General features: G+C 37.2%; 2 protein-coding genes and 1 long non-coding RNA gene across 6 annotated transcripts; all 3 read right to left on the minus strand.

The window, feature by feature from the left end:
* Positions 1 to 6,952: 6,952 nt before the first annotated feature.
* On the minus strand, positions 6,953 to 8,001 carry LOC104215414 (protein LURP-one-related 14-like). The gene is made up of 3 exons (XM_070169559.1): positions 7,699 to 8,001; positions 7,317 to 7,538; positions 6,953 to 7,188 (listed from the first exon to the last, which is right to left on the minus strand). The coding sequence occupies exons 1-3, from the start codon at positions 7,933 to 7,935 to the stop codon at positions 7,057 to 7,059; spliced, it is 591 nt and encodes a 196-aa protein (XP_070025660.1). The 5' UTR covers positions 7,936 to 8,001; the 3' UTR covers positions 6,953 to 7,056.
* A 5,997-nt stretch (positions 8,002 to 13,998) lies between these two features.
* On the minus strand, positions 13,999 to 16,671 carry LOC104215415 (uncharacterized). 4 transcript variants are annotated; one of them, XR_011405851.1, is made up of 5 exons: positions 16,483 to 16,671; positions 15,979 to 16,100; positions 15,788 to 15,903; positions 15,310 to 15,690; positions 13,999 to 14,236 (listed from the first exon to the last, which is right to left on the minus strand). It is a non-coding gene; the product is annotated as an uncharacterized lncRNA (long non-coding RNA). The 4 variants fall into 4 exon arrangements; XR_011405849.1 differs by having other exon boundaries at positions 14,000 to 14,233; positions 16,483 to 16,670; XR_011405850.1 differs by lacking the exon at positions 13,999 to 14,236 and having other exon boundaries at positions 15,207 to 15,477; positions 15,581 to 15,690; positions 16,483 to 16,623.
* Positions 16,672 to 17,595: 924 nt separating this feature from the next.
* LOC138868172 (uncharacterized) lies at positions 17,596 to 23,805 on the minus strand. The gene is made up of 12 exons (XM_070169560.1): positions 23,646 to 23,805; positions 23,428 to 23,514; positions 22,517 to 23,202; positions 22,149 to 22,435; positions 21,924 to 22,037; positions 19,420 to 21,797; positions 18,838 to 18,878; positions 18,615 to 18,693; positions 18,010 to 18,157; positions 17,851 to 17,880; positions 17,697 to 17,751; positions 17,596 to 17,613 (listed from the first exon to the last, which is right to left on the minus strand). The coding sequence occupies exons 1-12, from the start codon at positions 23,803 to 23,805 to the stop codon at positions 17,596 to 17,598; spliced, it is 4,083 nt and encodes a 1,360-aa protein (XP_070025661.1).
* Between the last annotated feature and the right edge of the window lie 2,698 nt (positions 23,806 to 26,503).

The following is a 26,503-nucleotide window of genomic DNA, read 5'->3' on the forward strand; positions in this document are numbered from 1 at the left end:
AGCTAATCATTTTGGGTGGATTCCGTTTCAAAAAAGGTATATATGGACCAATTATGTGATGGTAAGGGCATATATGGGCTAAAGTATTAATGAAGGACAAATATGCTCAATTTCGCATAGTACAAGAGCATATTTAGACCTTTTCCGATTAAAGAATAGTAATTATTATTGTCCCTGAGTTATTGTTTTGTTTTTATTCTGGTTTTGGTTTCTATTTTGTCCAACTGCAAATATCTAACCTCAAATTAAACCAAACATGTAGCTTTGGTTATTAGAGCTAATGGAATAACCCGGATCTACTGCAATAATTATTTAAGTTAATTGAAAATTAAATGTACTCAATCGAACAATGTGGGCAAAAACCAAAAATAAGAGATAACTTAAGAACCAAAATTATAATTTTTCCAAGCACTTATCCGGTGGTGCATTTAATTTGAGCTTACAAGCACCGCGACAATCTCCTCGGAGTTAACAACAGAGTAAAACTGGGAAGCTCTAATAAACCAAAGCACAAAACTCTTCTTGTCCTTGAAGTCAACAATTACTGCAACCTAAACGTAAGACATGTTTAAACAAATAAATTGGATAGACTATCCAGGTCTGATACTTGTGAAATAAATAATATAGAATGTGTATACGGGTGAAATCGGGAGGCCCGATTTAGCGATCATTGTGTCTTTCCCTTAGCCTCAAAAAGGCCTCGAAGAGCCGGGGGCGCAGCTCGAGGCTTCGACCTCGAAGGCTCTTCACACTCGACCTCGACGTAGCAGGAGTCGGTGGTTATCGAGGGTAAGCGGGAAGTTCCCTAGGCATGTGGTCCGAACTGATGTCACCTGCAAGTATAAGTACCAATCTGCACCGGCATACTAAGTAGATGTGCTAGCTATCTTACCTTGTAATAAATGTATTAGTACTATGTTGGGCCCTTCGTCATATAAAAATGGGACCCTTGCCATTTTGTAAAGACATCTGATATTCAATACTAAACATACAAGAACATTCTCTCTGCTTTCTAACATATTCTCTTGATCTCATTACTTCCATTTATTGCTTGTGTTCTATTCATTGTTCTTCATTTATTGCTTATCACTGATCATAAAGAGCCATCATTGTAGCTCTCATAACTGTTAATCCTCCCTTGCTTGCCCTAAGTCGGCCACCAGACTCAACCTCGAGGCCCCAGATACGCCAGCTCGAGGCCCAAATCTCCAGCCGTTTGGTTTGACTATTACATCGTTCTCAAGCTATAATCTTGCTTTCTAATCTTTTATTTAGCATCCATTGCCTAACAACTAGCATAAAAATAGAGCACGTATTTTTAGAACCACAAAATCAAATTTAATTGTAATTATCATTTTCACGGTAAACAGTTTGGTGCCCATCGTGGGGCTAAAAATAATAGTGATTATTTTCTTGCTGGTTTAACTACATAACACAAGTTAACTTTCACATTTTTTCTTGTCCAAGATCTTTGATTTCGGTACCATGGAAGACGAACAACTTCCAAGCAATTGGAACATATCGATGCTGAAACGATACTACTGCTAAGGTGTCTGATGGAAGATTCCGAAACACCCTCAGGCTCGAGGACCTTGGGTTCTTAAAACCGTGCGTTGTACTCTTTTCCTTCGACCGGATTTTATCCCTATAAGGGTTTTACCGGCAAGGTTTTTAACGAGGCAACATCCATATGCTACCTAAGGGAAACTCAACGAGTATTCAAGGCTTCTCTTCGACCAACCTTGAATACTGGGGGGCATCCCCACGGAAGGTCACCTCCTCGGAGAAACCAAGATGTGATAAATAGGGTCTCGGTAGGAAAATGATGTACCGGGCCAAACGGTCGAACGAACTGTATCCGTATAGAATAACCGAGCCCTCAACAACAAAAACGTGTATACTTGTACCAAGTAAATCAAAGAATACTTTCCTCTCCACCAAAGCATTTCGAAGGAGTTCAGAACTTTTTACAAAAATGGCTCCAGAGCCAGAAAACGTCCCGAAAACTCGGGGACTGACGTCACAAACTCGAAACCGTATGACCCCTGGGTCGGAACCTTCAAACTCGTAAGCCCTCAATGAGGAAATGACAAGTCTACAAAAATGTCCCCAGGGCCAACAAAACTTTCAATATCCCGGGGACTGCTGAGGCCATAAGACCCCGTACGGACAACCTTGATCCCGTATGACCGCTATAAGGCAACACCAAAACTGTAAGACTTCAAGCAAGGCATGAACTATAGTTGTACCAAGTAACCAAAACTGTAAGACCTCAAAGGCATGTAAAAATTATAAGACCTTACCAAAAGGCATTATCCCGACCCTAAAGTTGAGGCTATATATTCGAACTTGTAAGACCCCTAAAAAGGCATACCCTCGATATAGACGCTAAAACTATTTCACTCGGGGACTGAAAGGCTCTGGCCAAACATAATGACTACGGTCACAAGGCTGTACCAGCCAAACTAATGCGACTCGGGGATGCCCGACCGTTTCTATAAAATCACAGGCCTTCAAATTACTTCGAAAATACTTCAAAAAGAACCGGTTAAACAGGCTACCCTCGACATAGGCAAAAGAGCTTCAACCACGTCAGCTCCAAACTATAGGCTTCGAAACACTCAGCAACCGAGCAAAACCTCCCGAGGAGCTCGAACATCGCCACATAACGACTCACAATTGAGGTTTTTATCGAACCGTCGAAGAGTCAGGCAAACACAATTTCAAAAAGTCTTTAACGAGGGAAAAATAAAGCCCGTATAAAAGGTCGTACCGATCTAATGTGTAAGATCCACTGCTGCTAGCCCGTATGAAAGGTCGAGTCGACCTAAAGCGTAAGAGCCCAAGGGCTAGCTCCAAATTCAAAAACTTGAGGGCCAATGAGCTCAAGTCGAAACCCGACTCGCAAACCGAGCCCAAAACAGTTAACTAAAAAAGACTAAGGACCCAACGCGTAAGAGCCACTATCGCCAGCACTAAAATCGAAGGTCGCACCGACCCGACGCGTAAGATCCACTGTTGTCAGCACTAAAATCGAAGGTCGCACTGACCCAACGTGTAAGAGCCAGGGCCGGTTTCTAGACCTAAGGGTCGGTAATCCCGCGCCGAGGTCCCGACATGGGGACTGGGCCCCAAACGTTTGACTTTCGACTGTTGTGAGTCGCTCAGCAATGGCAAAAACCCAAGGGTCTAACCCAAAGTCTAAGATCTCAGATCGATTATCAAAAGGCAAAGGAGAAAAGAAGTGATAAAAAACGAAAATCCTTCTATATATATTGCTCATAGAGGTACGTTACAAGGCCTTTAAAAACCTTTACAAGGAAGAAGCCAAACAGAACCCTAATCTATCATCGAGCCTACATCTTTGACTGCTCCGTCAGAGGTTGTGCCCCAACAGCTCCGGCTACAGCCTCGGGAGCTTCAATGGCCTCTTCCTCTCTGGGGATTCCGCCTTCATTCTCATCATCTCCTAAGCCACTACCCGATGCACCTCCAGAAGCAAACAAGACAGCCACCTTCTTTTCTAGGGTCTTCACCCTCTCGAGCTCGGCAGACAAGTCGACCCCCCCTCCCCCCCGCGTGTATATCCTCGAAAGTTTGCCTCCGAGATTCTAGCCGAGCATTCTCCACGGCTCGAGTCAATTTCAATTCGGCCTCCTCAGGCACTCTCCCGACTTGAGCATTTGTTACAATGACATCCTCTTTGTGCAAAGATATAAGCGCCTCAGCTTCAGCTTTGATCCCGGATAGTGCAACAACTAACTCAGTATGGAGACCTCTATACTTGTCGTTATCCGCCCTCGCATCATGATGCTGGTGCCCGCCTAAGGCCATCTTTTCCTGGAGGGTATCCCTCTCAGAAGTTATCTCTCTCACGTGTCGTTTGAGTTCGAGAACTTCAGAGGCTCTGGCTTGGAGCTCCTCCCTCAGTAGGGCACCTTCCTTCTTAAACTGCACGAATCAGATCAAAGATGTCAAAACGCTGGGATTTGGTAAACATTCAGACAAAAGCAAACAGAAACTAGGTAACTTGTTCAACAAGATGAGTCTTCTCACGCTCGTGACGGGTCACCTCAGCCTGAAACTGGGTGAAGGTCTGATCATAAAGCGCCCTGGCCTAGAGCCATAAAAAAGACAAGTTAGAAAGACAAATATCAGGACAACAGGCAGGATTTACAAAAACTACCTGCTCACAAAGCATGTCCATTTCACTGAAGACGAGTGAAGCATCGAGCTCGGGAATTCTCTTAGGAGCGACTGAAGTCCTTTCAAACGCATCTCTGCCTCCGATGGCCACCCCCACATCGGTAGGTTCGTCATTCTAGGCATCTTGCATTCCTTTAGAGGGTAAGGTCATTCCCAGAGAGGAGTCACTTATGACAATAACACCAACGGGATCAATCGGGGCCGTCTCTTTTCCCTGCAGGGCTTCAGAACTGGGTTCCTCCGAATCTCCTACCGAATGCGTCTCAGTTCGAGGAATATTTTGGCCATCCGCCAGCTCAGGGACATCAGCCAATACTTCCTCGGTGGCCTCTCCAACCCGAAGTTGGACCACAACGACATCAAGCTCCGACTCGGGAGCCGCCGTCTCTACGGCGTAAGGTTTGATCGGGGTTTCCCCTCTCTCGGATGCTATTGAGAAATTATTTTTCACCTCGCCTTCGACTCGGGGACTTCCCGCTTCTTCTGGAGTTAAGGCTGCTGGGTTGGCCTTAGTTTCTTCCACCTTGGTCATCTTGGGTTTCGAAGGTTCATTCGACGATTCCCTTTGTCTTTTCTTCCCTTTGTCGGGCCTCGAGGTATCTTCTTCACCAGATGATGTTTCCTTCATCAAGGGGACCTCCCCCAGACCTACATGAATGCAAGAGGTAAGCACAGGGAGTGATGACGCTATTAGTAGTTGACTAAAATGTACGACTGCAGCAGGAGTAAAGGCTCACCATGGTCCTTGGCTTCCCATCGAGCTCGGGACAGATCACGCCACACTCACTCAGCGTATGGGAAAATCGAATCTACCCGGCCGACCTAGCCTGAGAGGTCCGTAACTGCGTTGGGGTAAACTGCTACGGCCGCATCAGCAAAAGAAATTAGCATGTGGAAAAATGTATCCAAAAGGAAGCAAGGAGACGCTAGATAACGAATCCACTTACGTTCCATGTTCCACCTTTCGGGGAATGACATCCTTTCCACCGGGATCAGGTCCGAAGTCCTAACTCGGAAAAAATGGCTCATCCATTCTCCATTCCTAACTTCATCGATATAAGCAAAAAGGGCCCTCGAAGCTCGACAGTAGAGATTAATCAGGCCTCCACGCAAGAGGCGGAGGTGAATTTGGGTGAAGGGTATCTCTCCAATCATGTTCACATAATACCTGATCATGTAGACAACGTGCTAGAACGAAGGGTGAATTTGGCCGAGGGTCACTCGATACCGTTGGCAGAAGTTGAGAATCACAGGGTCTATCGGAGGCAAGGACGACCCCACCGACCCAAGGGTATATGGGTAAGTATACACACTGAGAAAGTCATCCTTGTATGTTGTTATATCCTCCTCCCGAGAAGGGACCTCCACAAGCACCGTATCCCCCAGTGGCAGTCAGTCCTCACTCTTTCGACGTCTGTTATTGAGCTAATATATTGAGACACAAGCTCACATCGTCCCGGCTTCGAAGAAGGTTTTTCGACCTTGAAATTGGAAGCCGTTGCAAAAGATCCTGGAATGCATTCCCCAACGTGAGGAGGCACTGCTGCTTTGCCTTTAGATGAAAGCGAGGAGGAGGTCACATTCTCCTGAGAAGCAGATGCGGAAGTTTTCGCCATTCTTAGAAGATTTCAGAGGAGAAAAGAAAATTGTGTTTCAAAGAAAGAACAAAGTGAAGATAGAAGGAACCTTTTTGAGAGCTTGGTGGTGCAATGAACAATAAAGAGTGAGAGAAGAGGTATTTATAGAGGCCCAACACACACGTTGAAGGAGGCCAAAGGACAGCCAGCTGTCGTAATCAATATGAAGACTTTTAAGTGTTGTGTGTACGCGACCTTTTAGTGCCTTATTTTGTCGTGCCAATCATTTGGCAAGATATGACTGTCGTCATGACGGAGGTATCAAAGGGGCAGGAATTCGAGGTCATTTCTTATCGTTTCACTCTAAGAAACACGGGGACTATCTGTATACGGGTGAAATCGGGAGGCCCGATTTCGCGATCACTGTGCCTCTCCCTTAGCCTCAAAAAGGCCTCGAAGATCCGGGGGCGCAGCTCGAGGCTTCGACCTCGAAGGCTCTTCACACTCGACCTCGACGCAGCAGGAGTCGGTGGTTATCGAGGGTAAGCGGGAAGTTCCCTAGGCATGTGGTCCGAACTGGCGTCACCTGCAAGAATAAGTACTAGTATGCACCAACATACTAGGTAGTTGTGCCAGCTATCTTACCTTGTAATAAATGCATTAGTACTATGTTGGGGTCCCCCCTCATATAAAAAGGACCCTTGCCATTTTGTAAAGACATCTGATATTCAGTACTAAACATATAAGAACATTCTCTCTGCTCTCTAACATATTCTCTTGATCTCGTTACTTCCATTTATTGTTAGTGTTCTATTCATTGTTCTTTATTTACTGCTTATCATTGATCATAATGAGTCATCATTGTAGCTCTCATAACTGTTAATCCTCCCTCGATTGCCCTAAGCCGGCCACCAAACTCGACCTCGAGGCCCCAGATACGCCAGCTCGAGGCCCAGATCTCCAGTCGTTTGGTTTGACTATTACATCGTTCTCAAGCTATAATCTTGCTTTTTAATCTTTTACTTAGTATCCATTACCTAACAACTAGTATAAAACTATATTACGTATTTTAGAACCACAAAATCAAATTTAATTGTAATTACCATTTTCACGGTAAACAGATTGAATATAAGAAGTACAAAGATCCAATTAAGTAGGACTAAATTTATTCAGCTTATATATCACACAATAACACAATGTAGATTAAAACATCACAAGAATCCACCAAAAAGACTACTAATTACAACCACAGAGAGAAACAATAGCATGTTGTCTAGAAGTCATTTTCGTTAAGTATAACAAGAAGTGAGATGATAAATGCATAATCCACTCCAGGATAAACTCTGACTTGAAAGCTCTCCTTGCCTTTACATAGAAAGCTTCCTAGTTTGAAGTTGTCATTCACCTGCCAATTGCATAAAAAGCATAAAATTTCGTGCATCCAATAGCTAAAAAAAGAAAAAGAAAAAGAAAAAGAAAAAGAAAAAAGATAACAGAAACATAATCAAGTACAAAAAAGAAAGAGATTAGTACCTCAGCAGGCAGAGTTTCGCCTTTATACACTTTGAATGACTGAGAATGATAAGATCCAATAACTTGAAAATTAGGGACATTTTCGTCGGCATTGCTTGGCAAGAAGACATCTAGTCGAGTTTTCATCCGGAGGGAACTAGATCGTTGCACGCTATAGAGAATATGGCTTGCATCTGAACTCTCCCCGCCATGAACTATCCACCTATGACGACATGTCATTGCCTAATAAACCATAAAAAGCTTAGATGAGTCATTTCCACTTAGGAGGGTTGGGCTAAATTTGGACGGATTAAAGCAAATTGATTGAGTTATGACTCGTCCAGAATTTACTTTGATCAAGATCAGCGAGTCAATTTGGGCTAAACTATTAGTCATAATGCAATCTATTGAGCTCAAAATCATATTCCCTTTTGCTTCTTTGTTCTTTTAAAAGGCTGCCATCAAGTTGGAAGTGTAGATTACCAATGATATTTAATAGTACATCAATATGTGCGTCTGTGAGTCCTCTTATCTTCTTCTTCACAATCAGGTCTATCTGGTATGGTACGCAAAAGCAGTCCCCTACTACACTAACCAGGGGTGCAGGTACCCCATATGCCATTTCAGCTACTTTTGCCATTTGATTGGCTCGAGTATATATTCAAATGGATTAGCTAGTGCTATCAAATGCTATGTTTTGAAGAGAAATGACTGAATTCTACACAAATAAAAATCGTTTATGCTTATATAAGTCATTACACCTTTTATGGGCCTCTTCCTCTTGAAGTTTCATTGGAATTTACTAGGCATTAGTTTTTTTAAAAACGCGGTAACAAATAACGTGAGGGGATTTATCGTTTACATTTAATATATCATATTTTCTTGGTCATAGTTTCTCGTCTATACTTTGATTGACGAATATTTAATTTCTCTATTATTTACTCCATTAGTTTATGTCATCAGCACTTAGCTTCTTGCTAACCTGAACAATCACGATAAACTGAATTCTTTTAAGGGAAAAAGAAAACCTTAATAAGTTTCACAATCAAGGGGTCCCTAAAACGTAAGTTGATTCGATCGAATAGACCCCTCTCGTAGAACAAGATTAACTTAACAGAAAAGATAATGAAAAGGAGAGAATTAGCAAAATGGTACAAATTCGTAATGCCTTTTGAACTTTCATTGCGTCAGTCACCTTGATTTTCCCTTTTATTTATATCAAGTGTGAGCTAACTAATCTGGCATAACTATATTCAAAGCTAAAACTAGCTGGTTTACATAGTAACTTGTTGAAATTTAGATGTGCCAGATAGTCAATGAACCGATCAACATTTGTATTAGAGCATTCTACATTTACGAGTCAGTGTCTGACGTTTTGAAGAGGAAAATAACAAATTCTTTAACATATTAGTAAAATAAGAAATTGAAAGTTTTTGTTGAAATTGTTCTTTTGGAAACTTCCCCAATAAGCTAACCGTGAGCACAAGACGCGCATCTTGAAAGTGTTTGTTTTTTAAAAAGTTAATGAATTTGTTAAATCATAAATGAATTTTCCATTCAACTTCTCTTTTTCTTGCGTACGTTCTGTTGGAAAGTAAGTGAATAATATTAACAATATATCTTAATGAGCAGATACACATGGAGCATAAGTCATGCTTAATACTATTTTTGAAAACGATTTCAACAATGAAAATGGTTCCTTATGATTAAATAAGTCTTCCTCCACGAAAGAGCGTGAATAACAAAATTCAAATAACAAACCAACAAGTCAGGAAAGAAAAATAAGAGAAGGAATAATTAAGAGTATATTGAAGAAATAATCACAGGAAACAAATTTGGGTGCGAGAAAGGAGGCTTATAATTTCTTACGATTGCAAATTTTATGATGACCCGGCCGGTCATTTTGTGTATTATAGCCCCGTTTCTATATTTATTGCTTCTTCTATATTTATTTGTAGTTATGTGACTTGTCGGAGAGGTTGGTTTGGTTTTGAAAATGTTTCGGAGTGAATTGGGACACTTAGTCCCTATGTTGAAAGCTTAAGTTGAAAGAGTTGACCGGAGTTTGACTTTTAAGTAGACGACTCCAGAATGGAGTTTTGATGGTTCCAATAGCTTTGTAGGGTGATTTTGAACTTAGGCGTATGTACGGATATTGATTTGGAGGTCCGTAGGTTGGTTTGAGGCTTTTTGACGAAATTTGGAAAGTTGAGAGGTTTGACCGAGAGTTGACTTTGTTGATATCGGGTTCGAATTTTGGTTCCGAGAGTTGAAATAGATCTGTTGTGTCATTTGGGACTAATGTGAAAAATTTGAGATCTTTCGGAGTTGATTTGATATAGTTCGGCATTGGTTTTAGAAGGTGAAAATTCATTAGTTTCATTAGGCTTGAAGTGGGGTGCGATTCGTGATTTTGATGTTATTTAATGTGATTTGTGGGTTTGACTAAATTCGTATCGTATTTTAGGACTTGCTGTTATGTTTGGAATGGCTCACGGGACCCCGGGTGTGATTTGGATTGATATTTGGACTTAAGGAATTGCTGAAGCTTATGGCTTCTGGTGTGGTTGCACCTGCGAGGTCTTGACTGTAGGAGCGAAGTCGTAGAAGCGACAGGCTCATCGCTAAGTAGAGGTTGGCTGGGCTTGGCAGAGGTCGTAGATACGAGGTATTTTTCGCATCTGCAAGCTTGCATGTATGAGGAATTTTTCCACAGAAGCAGATATGGGTAGGAGGGGTTGTAGTCACAGAAGCGGAAGTTCTCCGCAGGTGCGGACGCGCATGTGCGAAGGCAGGACCGCAGAAGCGATCCCACATATTGGGCCGCAGGTACGCTTGGTCGAGTGTCTAAGTGAATTTCGCAGATGCGAAAAATTGACCGCAAAAGCAGCGTCGCAGGTGCGATCTTTTGGACTGCAGGTACAGTTTTGCTGGACAGAACTTATAATCGAAGGGTTTCGTGTTTTTGACTTGTGGAATTCGCCTAGGGACGATTTTTGAGAGGTTTTTGGCTACAATTGAAGAGGTAAGTGAAGATTCATCATTTTTATTGATAAATATTGATTACCCATTGATTATTACACCTAATTTATGCATATTTGAGGTGGAAATTTGGATTTTAGACTATGTTATTGGAGAGTAAGATTTGATAATTTGAGGGTCGATTTGTGGATGAAATTGGATGAATTTAGTATGGTTGAACTCGTAATTGAATGGGTGTTCAGATTTTGTGATTTTTGTTGGGTTTCGGGGTGCGAGCCCGAGGTTGACCTTTTGGGTTGACTTTCCGATTTTGATTAAAGGCCTTAGATTTATCTTTTGGAATTATTTCTTATAACTATTATTGATGGAGTTAAGTTGCTTTGGTTAGATTCGAGTCGCTCAGAGGCTAATTCGCGAGGCAATGATTTGTTGGAGTATTGAGTTATGCGCTTTGAGGTAAGTGACACATCTAAACTTGGATTTGAGGGTATTTAACCCTGAGAACTGCGTTATATGAAAGACATTGGGGTAACGTACATGCTAGGTGACGGGCGTGTGTGCGTCCACCAGTGTGTTCATGGTTTGGGAGGCCTTTAGGCTATTACCGGGATTGTTCTGCTATCATATCCTGTTATATCCATATTTTTCCTACTTGTTTAATCAGTTGAATTGTGATTCATGTTAGACATCACGTCTAGGCTAAGTGCTATTATGTGAGACCTGATAGGGCTATTCTTGTTGTCTTAGAGCTATATGCTTTATTTGTACACATGTTCTCAGTCATGATGCTATATTCGTGCATGATATCTCTATCTCATTACTTCTTATTTGATTCCTCACATGTTGTTGATCCCTCTTATGTGTAACACTATTAAAATGAGTATTTTGAGATGTGCTTATTTGAGACATGAACAGTAGATGAGTTTGGGCCATAGAGTCGGTTTGGTATTAATTTTTAGGTAACGTGCACGTCAGGCCCATATTGGGCTAAGTATTATTGTTTCGGGGCGACGCGTGCATCATGCCTCACTATTGGACTAAATGATTATGATTAGTGCTTGGGCATGATCCGCCCCTCTAGAGTCTGACATGACAACAGTGGGCACGGGCACAATATTTTATATACGTTTTTGATTGATGGGCAGTTTTGCCAAGCACCCGTACAATGCTAAGTGTGAGTATTGATGGATCCATTGTGACATTGTTGTTTGACACGTATACTTGACAGGAAGGCAGAGAGGTGTACCTTCCACATGCTATCTGTTAAATGAAATGCTTTATCCGTGTTGGACTTTAAATGTTATACCCGAAAACATGTCTAAATTTCTAAAATGTGAACAAACTGAACATGATATCATTGAGCTACTTGTTTCTACGATTTTTCCTTTATATTTTGAACTGTTATTGGTTATTGATATTGGAATATGACTATTGTTCTGAGCTCGTCCCTGCTTTTATCCCAAGGTTATTGTTGTTATTTATTGAGTACATAAGGTCGGTTGTACATACTACACTCTGCACTTCGTGTGCAGATCCAGGTACATCCGATCAAGGTAATTTTTGAACTTGAGTTGTTGCCATCTTTTGGGAGACTACGAGGTAGCTGTCATATCGTCCGCAATCGTTGAAGTTCTCTTATTGTTATCTCTATCTTTACTGTTTTTTTGTTCCGGCGATTTTTTGCTTGTATCTTGTCATTCGATAGTGTTCGTGTACCCGTTGACACCAGATTTTGAGGTTAGTTGTAGCAGCATTATGGTTTTATTCTCATATACCTTAATATTTTCTTCCGATGTTAAGTTATTAGACCATGTTTATTCGACTGTATTGTTATTATGTGACTGTTGACTTACTTAGCAGGTGAAGATAGGTGTCATCACTACTTATGAAATTTGAGTCGTGACAATTGAATAATGAAGGTAAGATAAGTTATTTATAGGATGAAAATGAACTCTTATTATGACAAGAGTTAAAGGTTATGAAGCCATTTCTCGATAACCACTCATGAATGAAGCTACTTGACTAATTTCTGTAGCCACTTATCCATAACATCCCGTGACGAAGCCACTTAGCTCTCGTTTATCCATAAAATTTGTTTGGGAGCTTTTTTTTAATTATTGTTTTTAAATATATGTTTGTTTATAGATCTTAACGTTTTTTGGTAGATTTGAAAACAAAATTTTTAAATCCTCAAAACCGTTCTAGTAGACATTAAAATTTTAATGGATCAAGCTAAGTTCAACATTTAAGATACTACAAGACAGACTCTTGAAATTCTAGGAGTCTATCAGGATGCTCGGAGGCTACTCTACCAAAACCCTAACTTGGAGGCTACTCTATCATAACCCTAGGTCAATTCAATAAAAAGAGTTACATAATTTCTTAAATAAACATCTCAAAAATAGAGATCATCTCGAATATCTCATAAACTCATGGGATACTCACAAATAGATCAAGATGTGACCGGATAATTCTTGATAATTAAATACTCCAAGAAGATCCACTCCACAACATACTTTCATAGATATCAGATACATCCAAGAAAGTCTGCATCATCCTACGTTCGAGAAATACGTTGCTTCAGCCCCTGAATCACGGAGATAATCGGGAGAAAAGAATCAAGGGACACACAGAATTGTACTCATAATTAATTAATAAAATTACTTTATTCTTTTGTGATTGCATTTAATTTTCTACTCTAAGTTGTAAACAGCTCTAGAGTAATTATTGAAGTTTTCTACTCACAAAACTTCAAATTTTTTTAAGTAAAATGCATGCCAAACACAATTTTAAATTTCAAAATTTATTTTTAATCTCATCTTCGAAAACTTTTTTTTCAAGTTTCAACTAAGAACCTGTTTGTCCATAAAAAAAAATTTCTTTTTTCGAAAGTTTTTTTTCAAAAATGTGTTTGTCTATAAAAATTTGTAAATTTTTGGAGATTTTACGAAATGAGTTTTTCAAAAATCAAAAAGTGATTTTGACCACTTATTAAAAATTTTGGAAAAAACTTTTTTCCCCACTCATAAAAAACTGCAATATTTTTTAAGTGAAATGCATGTCCAATTAATTTCAAATTCTAAATATTATTTTTCAACTTCAAATTACTTTTTTCAAAAATTACAATTTTATATCCAAACATTCGTATAAAAAAAAAGGCAAAAGGGAAGCCAAGAAAAACATAATAAGTAGAATGGACATGGTAAAAGGGTCATATTTTATCACAACGATGAGTTACTCAAAATAAATTAATGTCAAGCTCGAGAATGTATTTATAAATTACCAGCTTCTTGGCTCTTCGGAACAAGACAAAATTTCTTACTTGTCATGGAATTTCAAGGATCACCTTGTCGATATCCATTGACATGTCATGTGTTCTATTCATGTGTATACCAAGAAAATTTCCCTCTCGCTAAATGGAGCATACGTTCTGTTTCAATGATATACCTACTAAATGGAGTGTACGTTCTGTTTCAATGATATACCTTCTCAATCACAGATTTTCATCTTAGACTTGAAAAATGACGGGCTTGGACATAACTTTATTGTGGACTTCAATCCAAAAAAAACTTAAACTTTATTTTTTGGGAGTTTTTCTTATATATATATATATATATATATATATATACTAGTGAGGGTATGCCCGGGCTATGCCCGGGCCCAACAACTATTTAATATTTTTGTTAATAAAGCTATATAGGTACTTAAATCTATCATGGGCCATCGAAAAGAAATATGTTATGGAAAAGGTTTTTGTATACCTAAAGGTTTTGTAAGTACTATAGGCTAAAGAGAGATTGTATTTAACTGCCATAACTACATACATAAATGTGATTCTAACAGTATTAGCAATATGCGCACTGTCTTCACCTATCCATCCAGCTTTTCATGTTGGTACTGTTGCACGCACTAAAATGGCCTCTAGTAATTTGTCAGCCAGCTGAGCGTCTTCTACTCTGCTATGAAGATGAATTAAGCGTGTTAATGATTCACACAAGAGTGTACAATCTGCTCAAATAAACTTAGGGATATCTAACACCCACAAAAACTATGTGCAATAATTATTAACAATTCAGAGAGCTGTGAATAAACCTGTGAGATGCATTCATCTGTAAGATTATCTTAGAAACAAAAAAATCATATATTAATGCCCTTTTGAACTCACATCCTCATTTATATATACGATTACCATATGGTAGATTATGACTGCAATAATAGCAGGAAATAAAAGTCATTTTTTGAGGCCAATAAACCCAAAAAAGGGAGTTAATCATATATAATATAGACCATCCATTTCCACTTCGAACAGCTTTTGGCAGCCTAAACTTCTACAAGCTGTTCTCCTAGACATAAAACTTCTACAAGTTATACCAATAATATGTTCACCTCTTTCGATTACCAGAGTAGTTAGAAAAATACCAAAAAAAAAAGGAGAGAAAGATACATTTACTCCCTGTATCTATCCTAACCCCAGCCTTTATTCATCAAGAAAGATCATTGCGAAGAAACACATAGTGTTTGAAGCAGAGAAACTAAATATGATTCACAATTTGTTGACTCCTCGGAAGGTCAACATTGGCATGTGTCCCATCAAACCTCATAGAGTCCTAGGCCTCCTAAAAGATACATTCAGCAAAAGAGTGCACTAAGATGAAATGTCAACCTCTAACATTTCGCTGTTTCTAAAATGCAATTTTGACTTGTAGCAATTTGTAGTCGACGCTCCAAGTATAACAAATAATTTCTTCCAGATCTACTCTGGAAGCTTGTCAATTGTACAATGTATTTCTAATTGAGAATTGGCTGGTGTTCAAAGCTGAAATACAGCACGTTGGTGTAATATTTTCGCTTTTACCACTAAAGACGTAAGAGCTACATTCAGCCTATAAAAATTAGCTTTTCCCCTGAGCAGAAATAAAACAGTTAGATCAGGATGTCACTTAGGTAGTGTAATACTGATACATCCATTTTCTTTCTCCTGATAGGAAGCCCAATTTTATTTGAAGGGAAACAGATAAAAATAAATTCTAACCTCTACAGGGGTCATAGGACATTTTCCATTTATGCGGTTGACAGCAGGTGCAATAACACGATATTTTTGTTTGAACTTCTTCCTCCATTCCTTCTCACGTACCACATCCATTTGTGACTTTTCAACCACTCCTCCATCATAAATACAACATGAAAAGGCTATCATGTCCTTCACATGTAAGTTGGAGTTTGCATCATTAGATTGTAGATCAACAGTGTCAATGGACTTCCAGAAAATCCTTTGCAAGCAGAACTAAGAAGAGAGATTGTACCTCCTCAAAGTGAAGGTGGATAGAAATTCCAACAGAGTTAGAGCTCCTCTCAATCATGCGCTTGACTAACTTCTTTGCAAGTGTCGATATGGCCAAGGAGAACCTCAAAGCTTCATAATTGGAAAAGCATCTCAGGAACTGAAGATGATATGGAAGATGCATTGATAATCTATTAGCAAATGGAGAAATATGAACAACCCTGCATACCTCTGGATTTGAAGTCACTGCTTATATACCCGGTATTGGGACCAACCCGGTCACTTAGTTCTAATGTATTCAGAATGTTTTCTTCAGGATAGTTGTCAGAGGATAGTCGCCAGTGCCTGATGCAAGGGTTGCATCTGTTAAGCAATCTTTTCTCATACAGTTAGAAAGTCCTTTTGCCATAAATGACAAACCTGGGCAAAGATAAACTCGTGATAGACTTGACCTGCTCGCAAAGGAACCCCTCTTCAATATTTCATGTGTGCAAAAAGTTTGTCAAATAGTTTTGGGAAGATAAACTCGTGATAGACTTGACCTGCTCGCAAAGGAAAAAGATATACTTATTAGGCCTATATAGTAATAACTCAAAACAAAATAGATCTCTGACTAGTAAAAATGGAATCACTTGGCCGGATTAAATATACAAATTTTGAATAATGACATTTCAAGTACGTTATCCTGCATGTATTTAGCACATAATGGAATTAGATGGCAGTTACTTGTATTCAATTGTGGACCTTGTAATGAAACAACTATATTTTAGTGTTGGATTCTATCAGAGATGGAGGCATATCCTTTACACATCAGTAGAAGAAAAAGCTAGTGAAATAAAGTAAATAAAAAGTGTAAGCATATGTGCCAATTTTCAATGAGCATATCACATTGTAAATCTCTCTAAATAGCGGAAAAACACTTACCTTGTCTTTGCTCTGATCGTTTCTTGTTAGGCTGTGTCTTCTTGAAGAGTTATTTGTTTTCTCTTGGTTTCTTCTCAAGCTGTATCATTTATTATTCTCCTTTCTTAGTTTGAAATCTGTGTTCGTGATCCCTTTGTACAGCTGTTATGTCATCAGTAAGTGTTTCTACACTACAGTAATAATATTGGAGTCAGAAGTATATTTGTCAGCAGTATATTCTCAGTTAAATTAAACTGTAAGAACATTTAGTGGTGATTAAACTTCGAAACCTGGATACTCCAAACATCTATAGAGTGAACAAGAAACATTAAAAGAATTTTTTTGCAATATTTCATTATAAAAGAGCCATCAACTTACTTATTCCCTTAATGATCATATTAATAATACAACTTTATTTGCTTATCTACATAAAAATGATTAATTTAACAAAAAAATATTACTTTTGGGGTTAAATTTTTTTTAAGATGAATATACTACTTATTTTCCTTTGTAAAATAGTAAATGTAGTATTCTATAGGGAGAATAATATATATAAATCTATTTCTTACTATATCATTAATGTTACCTTGTTTGTTCAGGTGTTTTTGTTTTATCAAATACCTACCATATTCATGTCTGTATTCCCTCATCTAATATGCACATGCAAGTAGTCACAAACTTCTGGATAGGCAAAATTAATTGATGTAAAGTTCTTTCCTTTTCGGGTGGAATGTAGGTTTACATTTTGCCCCAACTACTACAGCTAAAATCTTTCGACTTAACGGAATGTGGTATTTTTGAGTAGCCAACAACACATTTTTCAGCTTTGGCCTTTTCTTTTACACAAATAAAATAAATGAAGTAAAAGTACCAAAATTTTATGTAATTTCTGTCCAAAATCCTAAAAGCAGTTGAGTTAGCAAACAGTAGGAGAATAGAGCTTAATCGTTATACCAGGCAAAATAAAAAACACAAAGTCCAACAAATTAAAGGAGGAAAATATGAATATCCATTCAATCATGTAAAATGAAAATTCTTTCAAAAGTTGGCTTATCATATTCATTTCACATTCTAATAGTAACATATCATCATCTTATTTTCTCACATTTGCAACAAAAAAAAATGATCGATAACTCAATATTGCTTGATGACCTATTCAAAGATAACATCAATAGCATTTATCAAACAATGTAATAGCTCATTTGCTAAAAAAATATAGGTTAATTTTATACTACCTGCAAATGCAATTTCATACCTTTTCCACGTGACAGAAAAGCTCCAATGATTAGACTTTAGGATAATAAGAAAGTGTGTCAAGTCAGTTATAATAAATCTTAAAATATTTTATCAAAGAACGACAAAATTTGTTGAAATGTCGGAGAAGCAAACCTGCAAAGTTTTTCTTGACTGGCACACCAACTGCAAGGAAAAATCATGGAGAAGTTTAGTGCTAATTTTTCATAGATCCACCGGAGAGGAGACTTAAAGAGTCAAAACAGATGTTGGCGAAATTGAGAAGTAGCAAGTAGCGAAAGAAATGAAACATACAGATTTATAGACATATCAGGCTTGCGTTTGCTTTCGGAATGCATTTGTTTTGCTCTCTTTTTCTTTTTGGCTTTTCCAAATATTAGATTTATCATCATGTACATATTATATTTCTCTAAAGAGAAAGCAAAAAAATTTAGAACACCACCTACAAACATCATGCTACAGTAATGTAATATGCTTTACCTATATGCAACATTCCAATAAAAATATATTAGCCCTCCATCTTGCACCAGGAACAATCGTAGAATGATTAATTAATTGTCACCAGTTATAATTTTCATGACCGCAGAATGTCCTAGCAAGGTTAGTAATTCATCGTACAACCATTCATCAGTCTTGTTTAACACTTTTTTATTTTAGGTAAACACTAAAGAATGAATAAGGTTATATAACTGGAAGAACAAAGTAAAAGGAAAACAGAAGCCACTCCAGATGTAGATGTAAAACACCATGAAAGTAAGATATTAGATATGCTGGTATTTCCATTAAAATCTTCTATAGATATATGATGCAATTTTGTAATTGCAATTTTGAAACTTCAAAGTTTTTATAAATAATTCATTTTGTAGTAATTAACCGCAAAGCTTACTTAGAAAAGGTACCAATGGAGAACGTAGAAGTCAAAAAAAGCCAGGAAGCATGGAAAACAAACCTAAATGGGGATCTCAGGTAACAACAATCCTAGAAGAAAAAGCAGAGAATTAGCGAAGCAGATAGAGAAATAAAAAATTACATAAATGAATAATTCAATAACTCTTTACCAAAAAAGCAATCATATTCTATTAGATAGAGATCAAGATGAAAACAAATGGAAGATGAAAATACCTGTTGGTTAACATTTAGAGATGTAAACGAAGTATAATCCACTGAGGAATTATCCAGTCCAGAACAAAAGACTTAGAGAATCATCTTGTAGTAAGAAACATCACATGATTGCCTTTTGAATGATTTCATCGTAAACTATGTTACAGGTAGAATGATCATCATCGCTAGTTGGGGTGGGAGGTCGAATCAACAATTTCACACAGTTCGAACTCTTTGCTCTAGATAAGGCAACATAAAGTTGGCCGTGGGAAAATACAGGTTCACGCAAATAAATTCCCACAAAATCCAATGTTTGACCCTGTGCTTTATTTATAGTCATAGCAAAGCACAATCTTACTGGAAATTGTGTTCTCTTGAATTGAACAGGTAATTTTTCATCATTTGATGATAATAATGATATTCTTGGAATAAATACATGCGTATTCTTGAAATCACATGTTGCAATCTTAGCACTTAGAACATGCGTTTTAAATTCACAACAGTTTAATCGCGTGCCATTACATAAACCTTCATATGGATTTAAGTTTCGTAATAACATAATTGGACAATTCTTTTTCAAAGATAATATATACGGAGGCAAACTTGTAGGGTTTAAAGTATGCAATAGATCTTCAAATTGTGATTGATTGTCAGATTCAATGGTCTCATCAATACCAACAAATGTTCTTGCTTTTCCTGGAAATTGAGTAATAAGCATATCGTTGATTTCATCGACAAAATTATTTTTTGTTGTCAAAATTACATGGGAGTCTGTACAAGAAGCGTCATAACCAGATGAATTCAAATATGGATATGTTATTGTGAATAGTTTATCTAAAGATTCTCTTTCAGTTGTGAAAGGCACAATTAAAGAATTTGGTACTTCAATGTTGTTTGTTGCGTTAAGACGTTCTTGTCCATTCCCAATTCTTAGCAAATAATCACAAAATGTCGGATCTGTTTTTGCTCTCATATTCTCACATAATTGTATTTTTTCTAGCTTGGCCCAAATGCTGCAATATAACAAACTTTGATTAATAAAATCTTCCTTTTTTCCATTTCTCACAACGGGAAGAGTTTGTCTAAAATCACCCCCAAAAACAACTACTTTCCCACCGAATAAAATATTTGTATCCATAAGATCTTTTAGTAGCAAATCAAAAACTTCTAGCATTCTTTTATTTGCCATAGATGCCTCATCCCATACAATCAATTTTGCATCGCGAATTAAACTCGCGAGTGCGCTTTGTTTACTAATATTGCAGCTGACATTCTCGTTAATATCAATAGGAATTTTAAAGCGTGAATGTGCAGTACGCCCACCAGGGAGAATAGAAGCAGCGACACCAGAAGTCGCAGTTGCCAAAGCGATATATCCCATAGACCGTACAGTTGCTAGTAAAGCACGATATAAGAAAGTTTTTCCAGTTCCTCCTGGACCGTCAATGAAAAATGCGCCTGCTTTGTTAGAAAATACTCTATTGATAATTACATCATATACTGTCAGTTGATTTTTATTTAGTCTCTTATGCAATTGTACCTCGTCTTCACTTACAGTAATAGTTCTTTCAAAGTGAATCTCTTTTGCTTCTTTCGCTGCTGCGGAAGTCCTAATAGTTTGTGGAATGAGTTGATATTCATTTACATTGTGACCCATAGAATGCAAAATATCATTGATATGGTTCAGAACTTGATATCGGATTTCTTTTATTTCAATAGTCTGTAACAGTTTATAATCTTCAGACATAGACTCTTCAAACTGCTCCCATAGTTCTCTTGGATTGGTAGGGTTGCAGTGTACCAATAATGTAGCAAACAAACGCCTTAAACTATATGGCATCTGATAACTTGCTGCTTCAGACATGCATTCCGTTAAACTGTTATCACACTGTAATAATCCTCTTTTTTCCACAGATTCTCTAAATGAACTACAAGGTTCTCCATTTACCATAAGAAGATTCTCGTACGATGTCGGCCCACGCACATGCATCAATAATAATCTAAGATAATATCGTTCTCCTTCTGTTGGATGACATGTTACAACGCGACCAACAGTACAACGACGCTGTCGAAGTGCCCAAAATTTGTCGCTGGAGGACCACACAAAGTATTCAGGAAATTCTCTGTACAATAAGTTCAGCTTCATGGCATTCTCATTCGTTTTGTTCATATAGAAGAACTCGGTCAACATAGTTTTTTTAACCATGGGATTGTTTACAATCGTATTTATATCCATATTTTTCTTGAAAGAAACAAGTTGTTGTCCATCAAGATGCACCTGAAGACGACAAACATTCGGAGACATTTTACTAATAGGAAAACGAAAGAGACGCCATACAGCTTCCGGAGGTGATACCCATCTTGCAGACCGATATTCATTTACCTCATCTATTTCTATATTCGCATCATTATTCTGTACAGAAAATACAATTTTGTCATGTCCTTTACAGATGTACTTATAAAGGTACTTCACAACTTTGATATCAGAGCAAACTTCAACATTTATGTGACAATTGAATTTACCGAGTAAATATGGGTTGTATGGGACGACCCAAGAGTTATCTAAGTCATGACCTCTTACTTTAACAACTTCACCTGTGTTTCGTCTTCTATAAATTGGATAAGAATCATTTCCTTTTGATGTTTGATCAGCAAACATTTTTGGATATTTGAACTTGCAAGAACCTATTTTTTTCCTCATGCAGGAATTTGTTGGGTCTAAACTACCACAGGGACCGTGCATCATATGCTTAAGAACAAGCTTACACAAATCTAAGTCTGCATTAGCATCTGGTAATTCTGCTCTAATTATTTCATCGTATGCTTCAGTTGTCAACAATTTATAGTCATTCAGTAATATAATAAGCAAATGAGCATGAGGCAAACCTCGTTTTTGAAACACAACGGTGTACATAAAAGCAACAACTTTTCCAAAGATATTTTGTTTTAGAATATCCGTCTTCAGCTCTTCTATCTTGGCCCTAAATACGCGACTAATCAAATCAGGTCTATTTTGTGCCTCATCGCTAAGTGCTAAATGTTCCTCAATTTCTAGTCAAGCTGGGTTACATGTCATCGTTACAAATAAATTAGGCTTTCCAAAATACTGCACTAATGCAATAGCGTCCATATAACGTTGACGCATATCTCTAGGCCCTCCTATAAATGAATTTGGCAGAAATGTTTGTTTTCCAACATTAGAAGCATCTCGTTTACCAAGTCTTCAAATATCAAGAAGTCCATTTAACATATCCATTCTGAACAAATCTTGATTGAAGAAAACAAAATTCAATCTTTGAGTCTCCAGTTTTATATATTCATCAACCGAATACTGTTGAAGTAATCTACATGTATGTAGAAGTTCATCTTCATCATCGTTTCTCATTTGGAGCTTGTAACTGTAGTATTCACGAACTGAAACTGTATCTCTCTTTCGTTTCCCTTTTTGCATAACTTGATCTTCCATATCAAGATATCCGTCAACAGAGGTGAAATATTTTATATTTGGTAGTTGTTCCAAATCAGACAAAGCATAATTTTTAGGCATATTTTCTTCCCCATGAAACTTTCTAATGCCACAATGCCACCCACTTTGGCCATATGGAAATAGTAAAGGATACTATAAAGGATCATAACAGTCAAAATAGTAGTTCACTCTTTGCGTTCTATTGCTATGAGTATAAATTTGAATATGCGCTACATGAATAACACCAACATCATTCTCATCAACCCATATTGCTGCAACCTCAGTAGTACTGGGCAAGTTAAATATTCGTTGATCCAAACCAGAGTTACATTTAAGTGCGATGTGATAGTTCTGTAAGTTCGAAATCTCAGATAAAGTTCGTAAAAATATAGAATATGGATTATCTTTCAGTGTGTCTATCAATTCATCTATTTTATCAGAGCAAGCCATTCTATTTGCAATCTCATTGTCGTTATCATAAAAATACAACTGCAAATTTTTTGGCCTTCTCTGTGCAGGATATAAATCATCTATAAAGTGATACATTTGACCTTGAACTCTGAATGTGTATATACCACGGTTTCTTTTGGATAGATCTTTATCGTAACTGATACCAAGCGAGCTAAAAGCAAACATATTATTATACGTTCTAATATACGTCTGGAAATGCTTGGATTTTGCAGAAGATCCTAGATATAAATTTCTCAGTGCAGGTGGCATTTTATGATAAGTCAACTTAACTGTACCGTTAGCACAACAAAACGAAGACGGTTCATACTGAAATTTTTTTGCCGAGCAGAATTCACAATTTGGCACTTTTTTAAGTGGAACATAGTCAGAGCATAATCGGATATTATTAGGCATATTTCTCTTTTTTTCATAACCAACATTAGTCAATTTTTTCTTATTCTTTACATGACCTGCATACGCCAAATAGACTTAAGGAGTGGAAAATATTATGAAACACCAAAAAAGTAGAAACGATATGTTATGTTCGTAGTAACCGTCAGCCAAAATTGGCTCAAAGGATATAGCACTTGACTCATTTGAAGTGCCTTATGTAGAACCTGATGCAATACGATTATGGATTAAACATGTGAGCACAGTAGATGTAGAATTTTTAGTGATCAAGATTACATGATTACCTTTTTCAAAGACATGAAAAGGGCACAACACATTTTTCACCTTGTGAAGCACAGCGGGTGGCGTACAAACTTCACATTCATTGGTTGCTGCAAGAATTTTTTTTTAACAAACATGAAAACCAAATGGGTATAACTGTTTCACATGCGCACTCATATGTGTGTGTGTATATACACATATATATATGGGAAAAGACATATAGTGAATTTAATGTTCTAACCTGTTTTTGGCAGAGAACAAGAGGCTGCAGCAAAATTACCTGACATTACAGATGCTGGTTCAACAAGATTGACATAAGTTTTACTTGCGAGAAGACGATTAGTTGTTGTCTCTCTTTTTTTTAGACGCCGTTGCAGCAGAAGCGCATTCTTTTCAGCCATGATCATTTGTTGTATACTTCACGTCGTTTGGCATTCTTGTCATAAGCTTCTGCCGTTATGCAAGGACGTTTTTTTGTTTGATGAGGATCCATTGTTAAGAGAACTTGAGTTTTGCAAATGTCACTATTCTAATCACAGTACAAACCTAAATCAGAAAAATAAAGATTAAAAGGTGTAGTAACTTGCCATATATCAATTTTAAGTGTTAGGCTTTCTCGTTAGGCAACTCGATTATGTTAATGATAAGACGAACAAACATAGAGATTAAATTAAACCTTGTTAATATGAAGGACAAATATTTATAACCTATCACCATACATTGAATTTTCGCTCAATGTATACGTTGCCTATGTTATCCCATTCAACAACGTTTATCAACTTATCAGATTGCACACTAAATATAACTGATTGTACAATATGATGTCAATCAGTAGGCATCTCACTCACTGTGACACCTAATTAACTAATTTACTACTAAATATAACTGATTGTACAATATGATATCAATTTGTAGGCATCTCACTCACCGTGACATCTAAGGCATGAAAAATATGAAATTAGATTTCCAATGCAAGACTAAACATTTTTTAGGACAGTTGGTAATCAGATATACATTCTTAGTGTTCAGATCTACATCACAAAATTATAGAGTTATAGAATTGAAGGTGTTCACCACTTCGGCTAGGCTTTGCTGTGCTTACGTGGACGAATGATTGGATAGCAAGATATAACAACTAATTAATGTGTAGTAGTACATAGAAGAACAAAAAACTGATGAGACAATCTCAAGAACAAAAAAGTAAGGAGCTTCGCGTCGTCGTCCTAGCTTGTCATGCTTCCCGATCGTAACGGTATTATGGAGAATTCCCATGTTTTTTTGCTATATTCAGCGTATTGGCCAGAAGGGCCAGCTATAATCATCCGGTGTAATTAGCTTTCTATGATGTACACGTGCCTTTTATCATGATTTCATGACCAACAGGCCAAGTACTACTTCAAATTCTTTAGCTTATGTGTTGATTCATAAATCCTGATGATACTTTTCATAAAAATTATGTTTGTTTAAAATCTTTTAATCATCAAGGTGGAATAAAGGAAGCTAAAATCAAAGGTCAATACTGCAGTAGAAAGTGTTTATCTGCAGGTGCCCAAAATAGCAACGCAATAAGCATGTGACAGTGTTTATCTTGTTCATGTGGATACAATTCTAAACTCATCCCTTTTATTGTTCTAATAGCAGTAAGACAAACAGTGGGAGAAGAATTTAGCATTGATTTTAAGACCACATTCATCACTTCAGAAAGATTATCCCTCATGGCCTGGGAGGAATAAATGAATTCCAACGATACTTTAAGCTAAAATAGAGTCACAACTTTCAGTTCAACGATATAAAGCATGAAAACCTTCTGTAGTTTCCATTAAAGTAGCCGGAATCATTCGGAGCAGAAAATAAGTAAAGTATTTCATTCCCCTAACCAAGTATCCTATTAAATATACATACATACATACACAGACACGTATTTATATATGTATTGTATATGTATATATGCTTAGAAGTCTACTTGTAGAAGTTATCAATACCAAAATTCCAAGTTTATTGTTAAAGGGAAAAGCTTATGGTATATCACCTACAGTCACACATGTTCACATTAAAAAAAAATCAAAAGCATGGCAATAACAATACATATATACAGCAGAATATATACTACTGAAGAAGTCAAACAACATATGCATAACAAAATCATCACAACATATCCAATTTTCCATACGGAACTATGCTAAAACCTATCAAAGAAATCGACACAAGAGCAAACTTGAAAAAGCAGAACAAACTATAAAGAGATCAAAATAGAATTCCCATTTAACCAAATACCAGACACAAGAACCTCAAAATCTATTACTGCTCGGCACATCGTTTACCCAAAATAAAAAGCATCAAACTATTCTTCGCAGAAATCGAATAGAAAGTGTGATTCATTGAAGATTTTTTGTCAAACACATATAAGACCCTTATTATCAGAGAAGTACACAAAAGTTGAGTAAAAAGAATCGAAATTCCAGGTAAAACATAACTAACCTGATAACTATGTCCACGAAACGCACAAATTGAGCCGTAAGAGAGAAGATCGGAAGAGAGATTTGAGAGAAATAGGAGATGAGTTGAGAAAGTAATCAAAATGAAGAGAAACAGTAGAAGTGTGGATCTTCTTCGGAATTCTGTGGCTTTGGGATTTTGCATAGCGGCAGCTGTACCTCCGCTAAAACGTGGCAGAGATGGAAAAATCAGAGATAGCACGTGTCCATAAAGCGAAATGCTATTCCGAAAATACCCTTACTTCCCCAAGCTCCTCTGCTTACTCGCTTCTATAATAGTAGTAATATATATATACTATAATAGAAATTTATTTTTTTTAGGTTTTGTAATTTTCAATAAGTATCTAATTTTTTCTTATAAATTATGTATATTTCACTCTCAGAAGGCTATCATCCCATTAGTAGTAGGGGTGCTTATCAGGCGGATAATTACGCTTAACGGTTCGGCTTAACAATTATGGAATTATAAATATAGTAATCTGCTAGCTATCCAATAAGACAACAGACGGATTAGTATCAGATTAACAATTATCGGAAGGTTATTAGACGGTTTATCGGCTAAACCAAATAGTAATATTTTGAATAATCATTCATTTAGATACCA

Source organism: Nicotiana sylvestris, chromosome 3 (assembly GCF_000393655.2).
Source record: "Nicotiana sylvestris chromosome 3, ASM39365v2, whole genome shotgun sequence".
NCBI classification, from domain to species: Eukaryota; Viridiplantae; Streptophyta; class Magnoliopsida; order Solanales; family Solanaceae; genus Nicotiana; species Nicotiana sylvestris.